This window comes from Rhinichthys klamathensis, unplaced genomic scaffold (assembly GCF_029890125.1).
Source record: "Rhinichthys klamathensis goyatoka isolate OS25496 unplaced genomic scaffold, OSU_Roscu_1.1 h1tg000036l_1, whole genome shotgun sequence".
NCBI lineage: Eukaryota > Metazoa > Chordata > Actinopteri > Cypriniformes > Leuciscidae > Rhinichthys > Rhinichthys klamathensis.
Window position 1 is genome coordinate 7,064,232 of NW_026606584.1, and position 17,643 is coordinate 7,081,874.

General features: G+C 37.9%; 1 protein-coding gene across 1 annotated transcript in view; it reads left to right on the top strand.

Moving 5' to 3' along the window:
• Positions 1–350: 350 nt before the first annotated feature.
• Positions 351–17,643, top strand: part of pik3r5 (phosphoinositide-3-kinase, regulatory subunit 5) — a 33,711-nt gene continuing 16,418 nt past the window's right edge. Inside the window, exons 1-3 of the mRNA XM_056246215.1 lie at positions 351–585; positions 10,718–10,828; positions 16,926–17,026. Of these exons, the coding sequence (XP_056102190.1) occupies positions 10,729–10,828; positions 16,926–17,026 (201 nt within the window). The 5' untranslated portion in view covers positions 351–585; positions 10,718–10,728. The remainder of the gene's footprint in view (positions 586–10,717; positions 10,829–16,925; positions 17,027–17,643) is intronic.

The window sequence follows — 17,643 nt, forward strand, 5'->3', positions numbered from 1 at the left end:
TTCAGACAATACAACTAGTAACAAGTCATGAAGAAGAACCTAAGTTACCTTTTTAACGTTAAATTTGAAAAAGAAAACAAATTATTTTGATATTGTGGGTAGGCCTATACTCTTATGTTTGAGAACATTTTAAACATATCTACATGCCAGTTTAAAATTATTTTTCTGTATTCTCAACAAAAGCTGTCATTTCTAAGATCAGCTTGCCATTTACGGCAAATTGCCATCCATGGCATTAATAAAAACGAAGGCATCTGTCAAAGAACAAAAGCCGTGTGTGTGTAAGTTAAACCTCCTCCCACTCATGAACACATGTAGCCCATGTCTTCCTCTTTGAGTTCTTCTGCACCTTCTCTCTCTGAGTTCCTGTTTAGTTTCAGTAAAGCGCCACAGTCGTGCTGAAGACTGCTCCTGTTGTTGCTGCCATCATTTCAGCGTCTATGTAGGCTGATGCTGAAGGATGTGGTTACATTTCCATCTCTTTTCATCTTAAGTGCTGGATTACGCTTCGAGGACACTGGTTCCATCTCACCCCGCATGCTGACAAGAGGCAAAGAAATCATGGGTAGAGGCTAACAACTCCAGGTAAGCGATTCCTGTGGTGCATTCCCATATCATGATGGTTAAATCTGAGCTCAATATAGCATATAGGAAAAGAATAAAACTCAGGATAAGTTCAAGTCATTGATCATGACGGTGTGCAGGTGAATTCAAGCTTGCTCATGATTTACTTTAGCCAGCCCAGGATCTTTGCATGTACCAGCTCAAATGTTCACAAGTGAAGACCCGCATTGATCCAAGACCCTTTAAATTTAGTTTTTTAAAGACAGAGGATGCTCAGCTGAGGATGTCAGATGGAAACTTTACTATTCACTGATTCTGTGCACTGGGGCATGCAGGACAGCTGTTCTGAACCGTATACTGTTGAATGATATTCATCTACCTGTATGCAACACAATAATGCAGCCATGTAGGGATATGACAACATTGCTGTCCTGTTGTGTTACTTTACGTGATTCTATTACTCAAACAATGCAGAATTTTAGCGCTTAAAGCAATCTTTTTCTGTCTTCCTCTGTGGTGAACGGTCAGATGTAAAAACAGCAGCTATACGTCTGAGATCTTATCACATTCATGCAACAGACTAAAAGAAGTCGTTCTACTTCTCACAGAAGATTCATTAAGATTATGTGGGGGGTGTATATGACATTGAATAACAACATTTGAAAATATTTGCATTCATACATATGTGCAGTATATCGATTGGTTGTAAGATGTAGACAAACCCACAAGTACAGCTGATGTTTTAGCTCTGTAGATTAATGTGCTTTGGATTCTGTTAGAGACTGATTGCACTGAAGAACTCATAGTATTTGATGCATTCATGTGATGCACTGCACACATATTTTCAAAAAACGATGGAGGAAAAGCCTCTAAGTTCAAGGGTCTGATATGTATACATGCAGCTGAAAAAGGGGATATGTATGTACTTTACTTGTGAAATCATTTTACTTGCAAATTAGTTTTCTATTTAATACTGTCTATAATATTCAAATGATATATTTATTTTCATTGGTGCCAAAGCACTCAGAAAGAAAGTACAAAGTCACTCTGCAAGAGGCCTTCAGTGTTTTGGTTGAGTACAGTTTTCAAAGTAGTGAGATACTTCTCCTTTTCATGCATAAACAGCATCCGACAGAAACTCTAATAATACATAGCCTACATAAGGACGTTTTTTTAGGCATTCATGTGCTTGTCCATCAGCAACTTAAGAGACAGGAATGTCAAAATATGTTACTGTTCACTGGGAAGGTGGGTTTGGTTCATTTCAACTAACAGATAAATTGATTTAGCATATTTGTAAATGTTTCATTACAGTACAACAGAAATGAATACAAAAAAAAAAAAGTAATTTCTTGTGACAAACATCCACTTCAGTAAAATAACAGGTTCTTCACTAACAGATCATTGGCCAAGCTTAAATTCCAGTTAAAGGGATAGTTCCCAAAAATTAAAATTGTGTCATCATTTACTCACCCTCAAGTTGTTCCAAACATGTAGGAATTTCTTTCTTCTGCTGAACATAAAATAATATATTTTGAAGAATATACTTTGGAAGTCAATGGGGTCCATCAACTGTTTGGTTACTGACATTCTTCAAAATATCTTATTTTGTGTTCAGCAGAACACAGGTTTGGAACAACAATGATGACAGAACTTTCATCTTTGGGTGAACTGTCCCTTTAATCTAAAGTCTGCTGGAGGGCCAAAGATTGTGCAACTAGACTGTGGAAATGAAACTGGATGAAAGTTTCAGTGGTGACGATCATCAGTGTGTGTATCATTGCTTTTAAACACTGTGGTCAGCCTGTAAAATGTCACTGGACAAAAACATATCTGTGCTCAGACTGTATGGAAGTTATAGAGTAATGTATTGTTCTAAAGCAGATTCCCGAAAGCCATATTCAGGCACAGCGATTATATACATGCAATTTTTACATTAAACTTGTCTCTGTTTAAATGGCTGCCATAATACATGTTTTTGTCAGCCAGATCCTCTATGTTCAGAATTCGTTAATTTTGAGTCATAATTTGGAGTGAAAGTAACTCCTTCATTATCAGACATAGGCGTTGGTTATGTCTGACATGAAAGACATGCTAAAGTTGTTTTGTGTTAAACCTCTTCCTGTTTGTATATGACAGCAGGGTTCATATCTTTTCTATCAATTTCATATTCCTCACTGTTTTTACCTGTGAACTCGCACACCTGGCATGGACAAAATGTGATCCTTTCCAAATATAGAATGTGCTTTATTTATTCTACATATATTTATATTCCACTGGCACACTTAATTATCCACATCCTATACACGACTAGAATCAAATACGCAAGCTGCTTATGACTGAATCATATCGGTTATTCATGATAAAAGAAACTCAGAACACAGAAATTCTGTTCAAACAGACTGGATACAGAACAATAATAGAGTGTAAATTCGAAATATGTACACAGTATTACATCTTTAGACGGGCACTTGTAAATTTCACAATATGGGGATGTCCATAATTTTACTTGGTAAAAATAACATCCATATGAATAAATAGGTATTCAGATCTTTCTAAAGTTATTTTTCATCATCTTTCTGTAAAAATAATATATATATATAATTAAAAGAAAAGATATTAAACATCATATACAGTACACATTAGACATACAGTAGTGGCCAAAAGTGATGTCCAGCCTAAGAAAATTGACATCCTCACCCTTTATTCAAATTTATTAAAAATGTGTTAGAGAATTTGTAAGCATATTGCATTTTTTTGTTGTTGTTGTTGTTGTGCTGACATAATTTTTGTCCAGGCTGTCATACAAAAAGATTATGAACACATGCAAAAAAAAGAGCAATTTTAAAACCTGATTATGTTGTTGTCAATGTATACTTTTTTTTTTTTTTTCATAGAAAAATAAAACCTGTAACTGTAATTTACCCCCTTTTTTCTCAAATAATTCTGTCAGATAAATACATTTATATATTTATATTTTATGTGGGAAGAACAATATATATAAATATTATATTTTCCTCGTATTTTGAAGGTTTTATCAAACTTGTAGGGTCATTAAAAAAACAACCCCAAAACAATGCCCGTCACTTTTGCCCACTACTGTGCACAAAATGTATACAAAATATTCAAAGGGTTTAATATGCAAAGCAGCAAAAACTAAACAATGTAGAAAATGTTATTACTAAGCAAAATTCTATTTTAATTGACAAATTTAGACACGTTTTTTTTTCCCCCCACAATGAATTTGCTTGTTTCCTTGTTTTATACAGCACACTAACCCCTCAGTTCACTGTTGTTCACAATACAACATGCTCTCAAACTGAGGTGAGTGTAAAGTTCCCACAGGTACCAATAGAGGCTAAAAAGGAAAGAATAGAGTTCCTCATTTCCGCCTAGACAGGAGCAAATCAGCATCCTGGTTCTGGTAAATATTGCTCTGCGATAGATCCCCTGCATCCTACTGTATCTGCTCAACCGGGCCACTGTGTCGGCGGCAGCATATAAAAAGGAAGCACTTACCGTTGAATGTTGTCACCATTGTTCGACTGCTGTTATTTCCTAAAACGATCACAGCGGGGGGAGTTTGGCCTTATTGTTGTGGGAGGGAGGGATGTGGATGAGAAGACTCTAGGCTCACAGGAGAAGGCGCATTGGGGATATTGGTCCCCATCAATCAGAGACTCCACACAATGAGCGTCGACCCCCTCGCGGTGTGGGAGTCTATCACAGTGGCCGATCGCACCACAACAATGGAGAAACACCTGTTTCCTCGGCAAAGCTCGGGAGCAACCTTCCTGTACAGGGCTGTTGGAAATATGATCAGGAGAAGGAGCTACAGTAGCTGAGATGAACCTTCATGCTAGGTCACAGTGGGAACGTGAATCAGCTGAGATGAATGGAGCATCCCATCAGACATGCTGTTAGGATTTGAGGTTATCTTAAATATGGAATTTAGTGTCCAGTGTTCGTACTGTCCCCGTTTCATAATGCATCTGTTTAAAAGTCTCAAAAAGTTGTAATGTGGTATATTGTGCTGTTTTGTTCACTCAAATAATGCTGGGTACAATGGCTAAAACTGAATTTCATGCTTGTTTTTTAGAATCAAAACATCCACATTTTGAACACTTTGCTGATAATGTACTTCAGGCAAAGGCCCTGGTTGCATTTCACTTATTCGGTTCATAGTCTGCGCACCTCAAATGGCTCTTTGCTTCACATAGGAAGTTTGCTGGGATTGTGTTTGTGTTGCCCAGATGAAATCATCCTCTCACATAAGAGGATGTGAACACATCCTTTTACGTGTCAACAAGGTCACTTCCACATTTTCAGAGGTTGCAAAACGAACAAAGGGCCATAGGCATCTGACTGACTGACGGCTGCTGGTCATTTGTTTGCACCAGTTTGATCTTTTATTATGCCACTAATGATCATCTAAAATGATCTAGAAAAGTGCTTCTCAACCTGGGGGCCCTCAGCAAACTAACAAAGGGGCTGCATGATTAATATACATCAATAAATGATTATTAATATATTAAATAGTTTAACTTATCCCAAATAATATAGGTTATTTTACAATAAGGTTTCATTTGTTAACATTATTTAATGTATTAACTACCACAAACTAACCGTGAGCAATAGCCTACATCTGTCACTGTATTTGCTCATCTTTGTTTACATTAGCTAATACAAATCCAGCTGTTCATTTTTTGTTCATGTTACTTCACAGTGCATTAACTAATGTTAACAAATACAACTTTCGATTCTAATAATGTATGAGTAAATGCTGAAATGAACATTAACAAAGATTAATAAATGCTGTAGAAGTGCAGTTCATTATGTTAACTAATGTAGTTAACTAATGTTATATATGAAAGCTTATTCTAAAGTGTTACCATAACTCATATAATCTGAATTAAAAATGCTAAAAACTGATAAAATCAAGATGTAAACTGATATCATGTTTCTTCTTTCCTCTCAGTAACTTGTTTCTAGTGAGAACAGTTTTTGAAACTTCTGAAGCCACAGAATGAATCATACACTCTAAAAGATGTGTTGGCTCAACAACAACAAAAAATTAACGCAACAGTTTATATAATTTTTTTGGAGTTATGACAGCTTTGAGTAAATTTACATTCAACCAACAATCTACATTGAGACCAGAGTTGGAACCAATTAATCTTATCTATTTCAGTTCAACTTATTAACCGAACTATAGGAGCCCCTAAAGGGACCTTTTCAAACATAAAAAATAAACAGACTTTCACATACTCATGAGAAACTATCGTGGGCTCGCATGCTGATTTTTTTATTTAGTAGAAACCATGGAAACAGCAAAGACGCTTTAATAGGCTATATTATGTATTTTATTAGACAGATGAGCAACTGTTTGGATACAGTACATCCATCATCAGAAAACTAATCATTGTTGGTCTTTTGTTTAAATCTTGTTTTCTTGATTTACCGCGAGTACCATTTTTACCACCTAATATCAATCTAGCTCTCTACAGTGTGCAACAAGTGTCTCATAGTCGGCGCCGAGCGAACACACAGAGTAGCATTATAACAACTTTCAACACACTCAAATGTATCTAATATGACAAAACAGCGCTGTGTTACCCCACATACGCATGACCTGAAGAAGCGGAAGCGGTCTGCGGCATAATAAAAGCTCAACTTCCATGATTCCGCGAAATCAATGCGTCATCAAGCTACCTTTGTTTTGAACAAGCGACCCCTAGCTTCGAAAAATTACATAGCGTGCCTTTAAGTTCTTGTTGTAATGATCAAGATTATTATGTCAACATAACGCTACAAAATAATGTTTGCAACTTAAAATGTTTAATTAAAACAATAAATTCGATAAACCATGCATTTATTTAAGTTGTGGTAACAGGTCCCCTGAATTACTTTTTAAAGTTATACTTTTAATAAATCAATACTACCACTTTCTGTTCATAAAAAAAGTTTGAAAACAAGCGGCTTTGTTTTAATTACAGCAGAAATAACAATATTTTAGCCTATAATAGTGGAGAATCTTTGAGTCAAAAAGACTGAGAACCACTGAAATAGGGGAAAAACATGTTGAAGACATGTTCTTAAAAGTCCCCACATAACTGTGGGAACTTTTAAGTATCTAGGCACGGTTCTTGACAACCATCTGAGTTTTACAGATAACACAGACTATATTTTTAAGAAATGCTCACTCCTCAGAAGACTGAACTGCCTGGGCATCAGTGCTCAGATTATTGAGCTAGTGTACAACACACATTGAAAGCGTTTTAACCTTTCATCTCTCTGCTTGGTTTGGCCATTTAAACTGCAAACTTAATAACAAGCTTAACAGGATAGTGTTAATGGCTAGTAAAATAGTAGGAAAACCCCCAAAACACCTGACCCAAACACTGACAGAATTTCTGGATATGGAGGTCAATGGCTACCGTCAACTGTCTGGTTACCAATATCTTCCTTTGTGTTCAGCAAAAGAAAGAAATTCATACAGGTCTGAAACGAGACCTCGAGTGTGAGTAAATTATGTCAGAATTTTCATTTTTGGGTGAACTATCCCTTTAAAGTTTTGTCAGTCAAAAATGCAATGGAGCCCGTCCTTTCAAATTCTAGCCTTGTGTTTGACTTCATCTAGTCGAGTCTAAGTCAAGGCTGAGTCAAGTGTGTAACAGAATGTGTAACAAGATCAAATACGTTTTAACAGGGTGGGTTTAGAAATTAGACATTAGAAATTATTTGATACAGGAATTAAATTTCTATCATACATGACCTGCACTATATGTCTCTGTGTACAAATATAAATGATTTACAACAATTAGTAAATCAAATCAATTCAATCAATCAAATCAATCAAAATCAATTGGAAAAATCCACATTTCACATCTGGGTTGTAATTTAATTTGCACCTGTTAAACTTTCTGTAAAATTAGTCAATGAAATATAAATCAAATGCAAACAAAGCTTTTTGTTCACCGTTATAATGGAAATGGCAATCATAAGTTCAGTGATGAATTAGTTCCTTCCAGGCAATCTGGTAAGGCTGTAATAGAGCTCCATAAGGTCATTAAGGCCATATCAAGCTGTTCCCGCTATTGCTCGCAGGCCTATTGTTGTGCTTGACAACAAGTGACTTGTAACAATAACAGATTGCCTTAAATAACCTTAAATCAGAGACCAGTTTCTATAACTGCTTTAGGTTTCGTTTTTTCATCCTGGTAACTTGCTATATGCGTGGTATTGGAGTTCTCTTAAGTTTTCTTAAGTTGCTTAATGACTGACAAACCAACATGTGGGTTTTAAACTCTTGATTTCTCTTGAGCTAACACCAGCAAATTCCCCCCAGCAGTGACCACAATTTTTTTTTATATTTTTGGATTTCTGTTGCATAATGATTGAATTTTGCCGTTATGGACAAACTCAACATCTACATCCGGTGTTTTATTAGATCAGAAAAAGTCCCTGACATCAGATAGGAAATCAGCTTAATCTATTTTCAACACTGGTCTGCTTTTCTTAAATTGACAGATAGCCTACTATATGTGATGGTTTGACATTCAGAAGTTTTAACACAGACTGCATATGGAGTTATTAAACCTTAAATTAAAATTAGCTATTTGAATATATATACATATATATATATATATATATATATATATATATATATATATATATATATATATATATATATATATATATATGTATATATATTCAAATTCATTTGTATAAAATATTTAAAAAAAATATATAAAAAACATTTAATAGGCCTAGTTTATATATATATATATATATATATATATATATATATTACATTTTCGAAAAGCAATCATATGAAATCACATTTACAACTCGTAAAACATTTTATCCATCAACTGATTTAAATCCATCATAGTTTAACCGCCAAATAAAACAAACATTACGATTATGTATCGTGAAGCATTGTCTAAAATAATCTCACTATTTCATAATGTTATTTATTTTAGACGGCTCCCTTGTAAAATAGTTTGTATCACAACAAACTTTTGCTCATAGCCCGTGGGCTATATTGTGCGGCGAGCTTCTCGGTTTATGCAAATCCACTTTATGACGCATGACGCTCAATGGGCCACACCACACCACACGCTTAGCGTGTTAATGCAAGCAACGTGAATGATGTTTGGTGAGTGATGAGTCTTGTATGCGTTAGACAAGTGTTTACAAGCAGCTAAGTGAAGCACTCTAGTTTATCGTCTAAAAATATTGGTGCTTTGAGTTTAATGACTCAGATAGTTAATATCTCTTTGAATGTTTGCCTATGGTTTGGGGGATTTTTTTGTTTTGACATTGGGGAAGTTTACTCTGAAGTAAAAATACAGTTTCTAATATGAGCCAGAACCACACTTACCGGTACATTACATTCAATGACCTAAAAACCTTAATTTGTATATTAAAAACGATCCACAGAAACGTATGCAACAACTCGAGTCCGTTCACACACAACGCGTTTTTTGCGTTTAAAAACAGGAGAATAAGAAGTAGAATGAAAAAAAAAAGGAAGTTTATTTAAGTTTAACTTGAGAGCTCGTTTATACGCGAAAGCAAAAGTCCAACACGTGCGTGTAGCTAGTGTTTGTTTACATAGAGACAGTGGGAAAGCAGCGCAGTGGAATGGATAAAGGGATAGCCTAGTTCTGTCATACTCATCCTCAGGTTGTTCCAAACCAAATGTATTTGTTCTGTTGTACACAAAAGGAAGATATTTATAAGAATGTGGGAGACTGAACAGTTCTCGGGCACAATTGACTTCCATAGTATTGTTGTTCCTACTATGGGAGTCAATGGTGCCCCAAAGCGGCCTGGTTACAAACTTTCTTCAAAATATCCTCTTTTGTGTTCAGCAGAACAAAGACATTTATATAGGTTAATAAATTAAATATACAGGTTTGGAACAACTTGAGGGTGAGTAAATGTTGATGGAATTTTTGGGTGAACTATCTCTGTAATATTTGTAAGGATTCTATCTACAGTATCGGCGATATCTCTGTCACAGCTGCACTTTAAAAACTGCCAATGTCAGCCAAAGTTTAAACATTTACCTGAACTAGTCAAGTTATTGCGAATTTTAAACGTTCATTGGTCACTGACTCACTGGGAGAGAAAAAATTCACCATATGCGGTTCTTTGCATTTAGGGAAATTAGTCTGGTGGAAGAGAAATATATTTGTCATGGTTTAATGTCATTGCTTCACTCCTCTACTTTAGCTCTATTGGGGAATTGTTTCTCTCATAAAAGGATTATTTTGATTTTTAAAACTTGCTGTAGCCTATATCTGTGCATGATCTGTATTTCAATCTGAGGTTTTTCTATTATTTTTGAACTCAGCATTGTTTATTATCCTGTGGCCAGTTGCTTCTAAGACTTGTCTTACAAGTTAGTCATCTATTTTTTTTTTCTTCAAGACTGGTACGTTTTTTTTAAGGCCGTTACACAAAAAGGTAGATTGGTCTCATTAGAATCTGAAAAAGTAGGAGCCCTAATTAATTGCTAGTTGGTCAGACTAGTTCTTAACACGGTCTTAACTTAGTGGCTATGCTTATGCAACTGGTCCCTGTGGTTGTCTGTTCCCAGGCAACATACTAGTGTTGTTTATTGCTAGATGGCAGGTGCCATACCTCTAACAGTAAATGTAAACTTTAAATGTTATCAGGAAGAAAAACAAACAGTAGGCAATCCCCGTAATAATCCCTAAACACGATAGTTCTCTTGAAATTCTCTGACACCGGGTAGAACATTTTCCTAAACCTCAATATAATTTATTAACATGCAAAGGATGCTGTGTGTTTACTTCCCTGAAAAAGACACATGCGTGTGTTTGTCTATGCAGATATGATTATCTGGAATGATAGACATTTTATTACACATGCTGCTACTTCTTTCAGGTTAGACAAGCTGTGTTATTGGATGTACAGTAGAGCCAGATTGAAACCTCAAGCATAAAAGCGTAAAAAAAATTCTTTGACTGATCTGATTGAAATTCTTCCATGGACATATAAGGAACCTGTTCAACTGTATTATGTAATATTTTCTTGGTATTGTATTTACAGATCAGAGATAGGAGGCAATGTTTTGCAGCTTTCTTTATATGACTTTAGTTCTTATGTTTCCTTATAGTAACAGTCAAGATGCAGCACACCTCGTGCACAGAGGACCGGATCCAGCACGCTCTGGAGAGATGCCTGGATGGACTCCGGCCATCAGAAAGCCTGGCACAATCCTGGAACGGTAGAGCCACCTCACTTACCCTCCTCTGCTGCTGCTGATGATGGGTCACTGTTGGTTGACATCACTGTTTTTCATTTCTTTTTTTTTACTTCTGTTTTGTGGAATTTACATGTGTGTTCTTCCTTTCTCATTTTTTCTCATTGGGTTTCAATTGAGCTTATTTCACTGATAGGGATATAGGCATGATGTGGCATTTGGGTTGGCCTGCTGGCTAATTGTAAATTGGCTTCTCAGTGTTAATTCATGCAAATAATGCAGTGACACAACAATCTTCTTTTTTTTGTCTTCACCTAATAATTTTTGGGGGGAACATAGAGTACAAAAAACAGTTAGATATACTCATACGATTATCCTGATATTATAATGAAAGAAAAAAAGCCTCATTAAAATAATGGAATTCTTGAAAAGAAAAAACGTATTAAGCAGTTGGGCAAAATCATATATACAATGACCACGTCATTGCTTATTCATATTTTTTCCATCAAATCGGTGGTGCAAAAAAAGTAATGTGATGCAGCCAACATTCAGAAACAAAACTAAACAGGAAATAATATTATAGAGAGAGGACCCCTGCAGATCATCATGACTTTGTGTCAAGAAGTCTTTTAAAATATCATATAAATAACATACACTCACCTAATGCCGAGTTCAGACTGCACGATTTTCAAAATAATCGGGTCACTGTTGTTTTCACACTGCATGACTATCTGTGGTAACATTCAGTTGCTGCTGTGTTCACACTGCACGATGGATCGGCGACAGGAGGTTTCACACTGCATGACTTTACAAAAGAAAGAATCACCGACAACTTCTGCCTGGTCCGCAAACTACGTTTCACAACCAAACAAACGCGAGAAGTGATAGGAAATAACGGAAGATCACGCGTGCGTGAGACCGGAGTTCTCGCGCGACACTGAATTTGTTATTAAAAAAGATAGCCTACAAATTGTCTGTGCACTGATTTGTAGCGAAAATGAAAAAAAAAAACAGTTTATGCAAGAAATGGTTGGGAAGACGAGGGGAGCAAGGACTGTGTTTTGCAAAGAGAGTTGGGGGTAAATAAATAATTTTGCAAATGTCCTGCTGTTGCTTCTGGTCACGCAAATGTTTGTGCTTTGTTTCTGTTTGATATAATTGTAAATACAGGCCTATCTATTACAATACTGATATTCTGGTCTATAACTCCTCCTCCTCCTCCTCCTCCTCCCTGTATCTTGCTCTCTCGTTGGCTGTCGGTCATCGCCGATGTAGTTTTCAGTCAGAACACATTCACACAGCAGGATTGTGAATCGCCGACAGGTCCAGATATTTATCATGCCAAATATCTCACGGGCGTCGGCGACTCGTCGGCGATTCTCTCAGATCGCGTCTTTGCTCATTCACACTGCGTGATTGTCACTCGCGTGAACGAGCACCGATTTGCCTGTGATTTCGGGCATTTGTCGGCGATTTCTCAAAACCTGTCGGCGAGCCAAAATCGGGGCTAAAATCGTGCAGTCTGAACTAGGCATAAAGGATTATTAGGAGCACCATACTAATACTGTGTTTGACCCCCTTTCGCCTTCAGAACTGCCTTAATTCTACGTGGCATTGATTCAACAAGGTGCTGAAAGCATTCTTTAGAAATGTTGGCCCATATTGATAGGATAGCATCTTGCCATTGATGGAGATTTGTGGGATGCACATCCAGGGCACGAAGCTCCCGTTCCACTCCACCACATCCCAAAGATGGTCTATTGGGTTGAGATCTGGTGACTGTGGGGGCCATTTTAGTACAGTGAACTCATTGTCATGTTCAAGAAACCAATTTGAAATGATTCGAGCTTTGTGACATGGTGCATTATCCTACTGGAAGTAGCCATCAGAGGATGGGTACATGGTGGCCATAAAGGGATGGACATGGTCAGAAACAATGCTCAGGTAGGCCGTGGCATTTAAACGATGCCCAATTGGCACTAAGGGGCCTAAAGTGTGCCAAGAAAACATCCCCCACACCATTACACCACCACCACCAGCCTGCACAGTGGTAACAAGGCATGATGGATCCATGATCTCATTCTGTTTACGCCAAATTCTGACTCTACCATCTGAATGACTCAACAGATATCGAGACTCATCAGACCAGACAACATTTTTCCAGTCTTCAACTGTCCAATTTTGGTGAGCTCTTGCAAATTGTAGCCTCTTTTTCCTATTTGTAGTGGAGATGAGCGGTACCCAGTGGGGTCTTCTGCTGTTGTAGCCCATCCGCCTCAAGGTTGTGAGTGTTGTGGCTTCACAAATGCTTTGCCGCATACCTCGGTTGTAACGAGTGGTTATTTCAGTCAAAGTTGCTCTTCTATCAGCTTGAATCAGTCGGCCCATTCTCCTCTGACCTCTAGCATCAACAAGGCATTTTCACCCACAGGACTGCCGCATGCTGGATGTTTTTCCCTTTTCACACCATTCTTTGTAAACCCTAGAAATGGTTGTGTGTGAAAATCCCAGTAACTGAGCAGATTGTGAAATACTCAGACGTCTGGCACCAACAACCATGCCACGCTCAAAATTGCTTAAATCACCTTTCTTTCCCATTCTGACATTCAGTTTGGAGTTCAGGAGATTGTCTTGACCAGGACCACACCCCTAAATGCATTGAAGCAACTGCCATGTGATTGGTTGATTAGATAATTGCATTAATGAGAAATTGAACGGGTGTTTCTAATAATCCTTTAGGTGAGTGTATATGATAACATATTTTCCTTGCTTTATCATGAAAGGGTCCACTTTTATAGCCTGACTACGTCAGACTTCCTACTTCCGCTAATTTCATTTCGCTCCTGTAGTCAGTCTGAGATAGCAGCCTATCTTTCTGTTTTCCACCGGCCTGAAAACAGCCTGGCCAATCAACGAACAGAGGGCGGGCTGAAAGCCGTGACGTAGTCGGTAAGCGCCGTGTTTAAGATTAGGTCAGGGAAATCGAAAACGACCGCTGATATGGAGACGCGGATGCAATTCGCTCTGTTGTGGAGAATATTCCCGGCATTAGCAAACTGAAGCCCGAACACGAAGAGTGTGTATTAAACATTTTGAATGGAGGTGATGTTGTGGCCCTACTCCCTTTGGGAAAAGTTTAATTTATCAACTATTACCGATCGTCAGCGAGAAACTGGGGAGCCTTTTGACAGGTCAGTGTCTCTTTTCTTTTCCAGGTCTTAAATACCGTAAAACTTCAAATAATAGCCCGGGCTTTTATTTGCCCAAATCGTCGAACTGGGCCGGCTTGTACTTGAGATAGGCGTCTAACTTATATGAGACAGGCCTTTATAGTTGAGATGTTGTTCATTGAGATGTTGTTCCTAGAGTCTATAATCTCTAAAAATCTCCAAATGCTCCACGTGAAACCGCGGTCTTCCGACCTCTTACTATCTTGTCGATTGATTTTTATGAATATGCGCGAGGGAGAGAGAGCAAGACAGCGCTCGTGTTGTTTGTAGACGTGGGAGTGCGCGCGCGCGGCCGGGGCTCTCTCTCTCTCTCTCTCTCTCTCTGCTCGTTTGTGCCCTGTCAAGCGCAGCAGTCATTCTATTACATCACTCACAGATCAAAAAAGTCGTTTACAGCCAGGGACGGACTGGGACTAAAAAACGGCCCTGGACTTTGACTAGGCCCGGCCCAAAGCAATCGGTGCGCGGAAACTCGACAACAACAACAATAACGCCTGCCATGAGTGTCACTTTAACTGTGGCTCATCATACTATACCATCCAAATTATAGCTAACAGCGTATTATACAATCTATTCCATGCTGTCTTAAAATTAATTTATTACTTAATAATCTTAATTAGTTTATGCAGTAATTAATCTTAGCTTCTGCACAAATAATAATACCACATCTAAATTAAAATACACCATTACAAATGTAACTTCTGTATTCAAAATCTTCGAAGTTTGTAAGCATTAACTGTAACATTACCAACATTTTTAAAAGTAAAAGCACAACATATTTCTTAATATTAGCAACTGCATGTGGCATTTTACAGCTAAAATGTTGAAGTTTAGCTGTTTTAACTACTGTAATCATTAAAAATGTAGCAAGCTGAATATCACTTCCTAACATCATCCCTAGCAAGTAACTTGCAAAGTAATTTCTGATTAATTCGGTTCCGGGAGTAGTAGAGATAAAAGCCCGCCCGCACTGACAATTGATTGGTTGGGTCCTTACATGCGCTTCGTGAGGCACACGCCCACACACGCGCACACTAGCACACACACGCAATCTCTCGCTCCCTCTCTCTCTGCCGTGCACGCGCTACGCATGCGCGCTCTTGCTCGCTCTAGATTCCGGGAGATTTTAACTAATTTGCGGACATCAGGGAGCCACTATCAATATGCGGGAGACTTGGGATGTGTGTGGCGGCTGGTGGGCCGGCCCGCCGGCCGTCCTGGAGTACCGGCCGTTCTGTGATTCTCCAGATCACACAGATGGCCAGTCCGCCCCTGTTTACAGCCATGTTCACTCGGGTATTTCGCTCGCATCATCAAGTGTTTACAGTGGAAGTTCGATCATAGATTTGAGTTCGATGCATGATGTCTGTGGTTCGATGCGGCTGTGTCGGCGCATAACATACGTCATAAACAAACTTATCTGATTGGCTTACGGGTAACCAATGATTTTAAACTTCAGTACGCGCCCCCTAGCGAGAGAGAAAACACTTCTCTATTATGCTATCCCAGACTCTGTGTACGAAGCAAAGTGAAGTAGCAGAGTCTGGTATTACCAGGCTACCACTTTTATGATAAAGCAAGGAAAATATGTTACTTCCCGCACCTGCACCTGATTGTAGCATTTAATTGTGTGAACAAAACAAAACGCTACTTTTCCACTATAAAAGCAGTTTTTAACTAAATGGCCTCAAAGATGGCATAATACACAGCTGTGATATACTAACATTGGGAGAGTTGAATTAGGACTGATTTGTTTTTATTTCTCTGTTTTGCAAAGGGCATGAATAGAATCTTTATTAGTTGTGTATTTGCCTTGGAAGGTGTTTTTATATACCAGGAAACTGGTTTTTGTATTAGGACAAAAAAAGATAACACCCATCACATTTACTGATAAATGTTGTGATAATTTTGTTTGTGTCAAATGTTCTGCGTAGTGTGACACTGTTGATTGATTCAGAAAAAATATGTTATTCTCAGAGTCTGTTCTAAAGGAAATGTATTATTTTACACCTTCAGCAGTTTTTAACTAAATGGCCTCAAAGATGGCTTGACACATAGCTGTGATATACTAACATATTGGGAGAGTTGAATTAGGCCTGATTTGTTTTTATTTCTCTGTTTTGCAAAGGGCATGAATAGAATCTTTGTTAGTTTTGTATTTGCCTTGGTTGGTGTTTTTATAAACCAGGAAACTCGTTTTTGTATTAAGACAAAAAAGATCACACCCGTCACATTTACTGATAAACGTTGTTATCATGTTGTTTGTGTCAAATGTTCTGTATAGTGTGACACTGTTGATGGATTCAGAAAAAAATAGATGTTATTCTCAGTCTTGTAAAGGAAATGTATTATTTGACACCTTCATTTGGGCAGGAAGCTGAGATGCATTTTGTCCTTCGAATAAAGTACAATTGGTATCAGTCACTGCAGATCTTTAGGAAAGCTTTGAGTATTTAGCTCTGCATCGTTCATGTTCTAAATATATGAGGTTCTGAGGTTACACACAGTTCTATCACTAAACCAGTATGATCTGTTTACGCTGCTGCTCTCAATTTGTACACCGCAGTGAGTATGTTCTTCTCAGAATTTCTAACCAAATCTGCACATCACTGTTTAGAGCAGGGAACCCGTTGACCCTAAACAGCGTAGATTTCAGGGCAATACTCAGTATCGTGTAATTAACCAGTCCTTTCCTGTCTGATGTGTGTGTTCTTTATGTGTTCTTGACTCATTTGGTGCTGTTCGGGTTGTGTAGTGCCTGTGGTTACATGCATGCTATGGGGGACTTGTTTACTAATATCATCTTTATCTGAAGTATAAGGCACACATTTGTGCCTGTTTCATAATTAGGGTTCTTATGTGTGCATATCTATGTTTGTGTGTTTGTGCAGCTGGTTGGTGTATGAACCGCTGGAGTCTAGAAGAGCTGTTAAAGAGAGACCCAGAGAACTTTCTCATTCTACTGCAGCAAATTCTCAGAAAAGCCAGAGAGGTGAGTACGCATGTAAACACACAGCTAACTGAACAGAATACTACACCCGCGTAGAGGTGATAGTTTCTGTCACGTTTGTGTACTGTCTATCTATGCCCTCTGTGTTGAGATCTCTATGCCCCCTTGTGGGCTCTGCAGGATGTGACAGATAAGATCTAATCTATGCAAAGAAATTGGTGTTGTTTATAATTAAATTAAAGGTACACTATGTAACTTTTTTTCTTTTCTTTTTTTTTTTAAATGAACAACAATTAAATAAGGAATCAGTACATTATCAGTCCTTATTCCAAAATATATTTTTGTCTTACCCTGATTCACTGTGGTAAGCCTATTATAAGTGTTTATTTTTTAGACCCGACGGGACAGTTTTCACAGGAAATTGCGTACATACAGTACGTCACGCACCTGCGCGTGTCTCGTCATATCTGTAAATAGAGAAAAGATGCTCCGGCTACTTCGACGTGTATACGGTGTGGGAGTGTCATAGGTTAGTTGTCACAATGAGCGAGAAGGTTGACATGGAGCACGCTAAATCTCGAACCTCCAGGTTTTCGGAATCACCCGAAAAACGCAGACAAGAGGAAAGTCTGCTTGCAAAAAGAGAATACGTCAGAGCT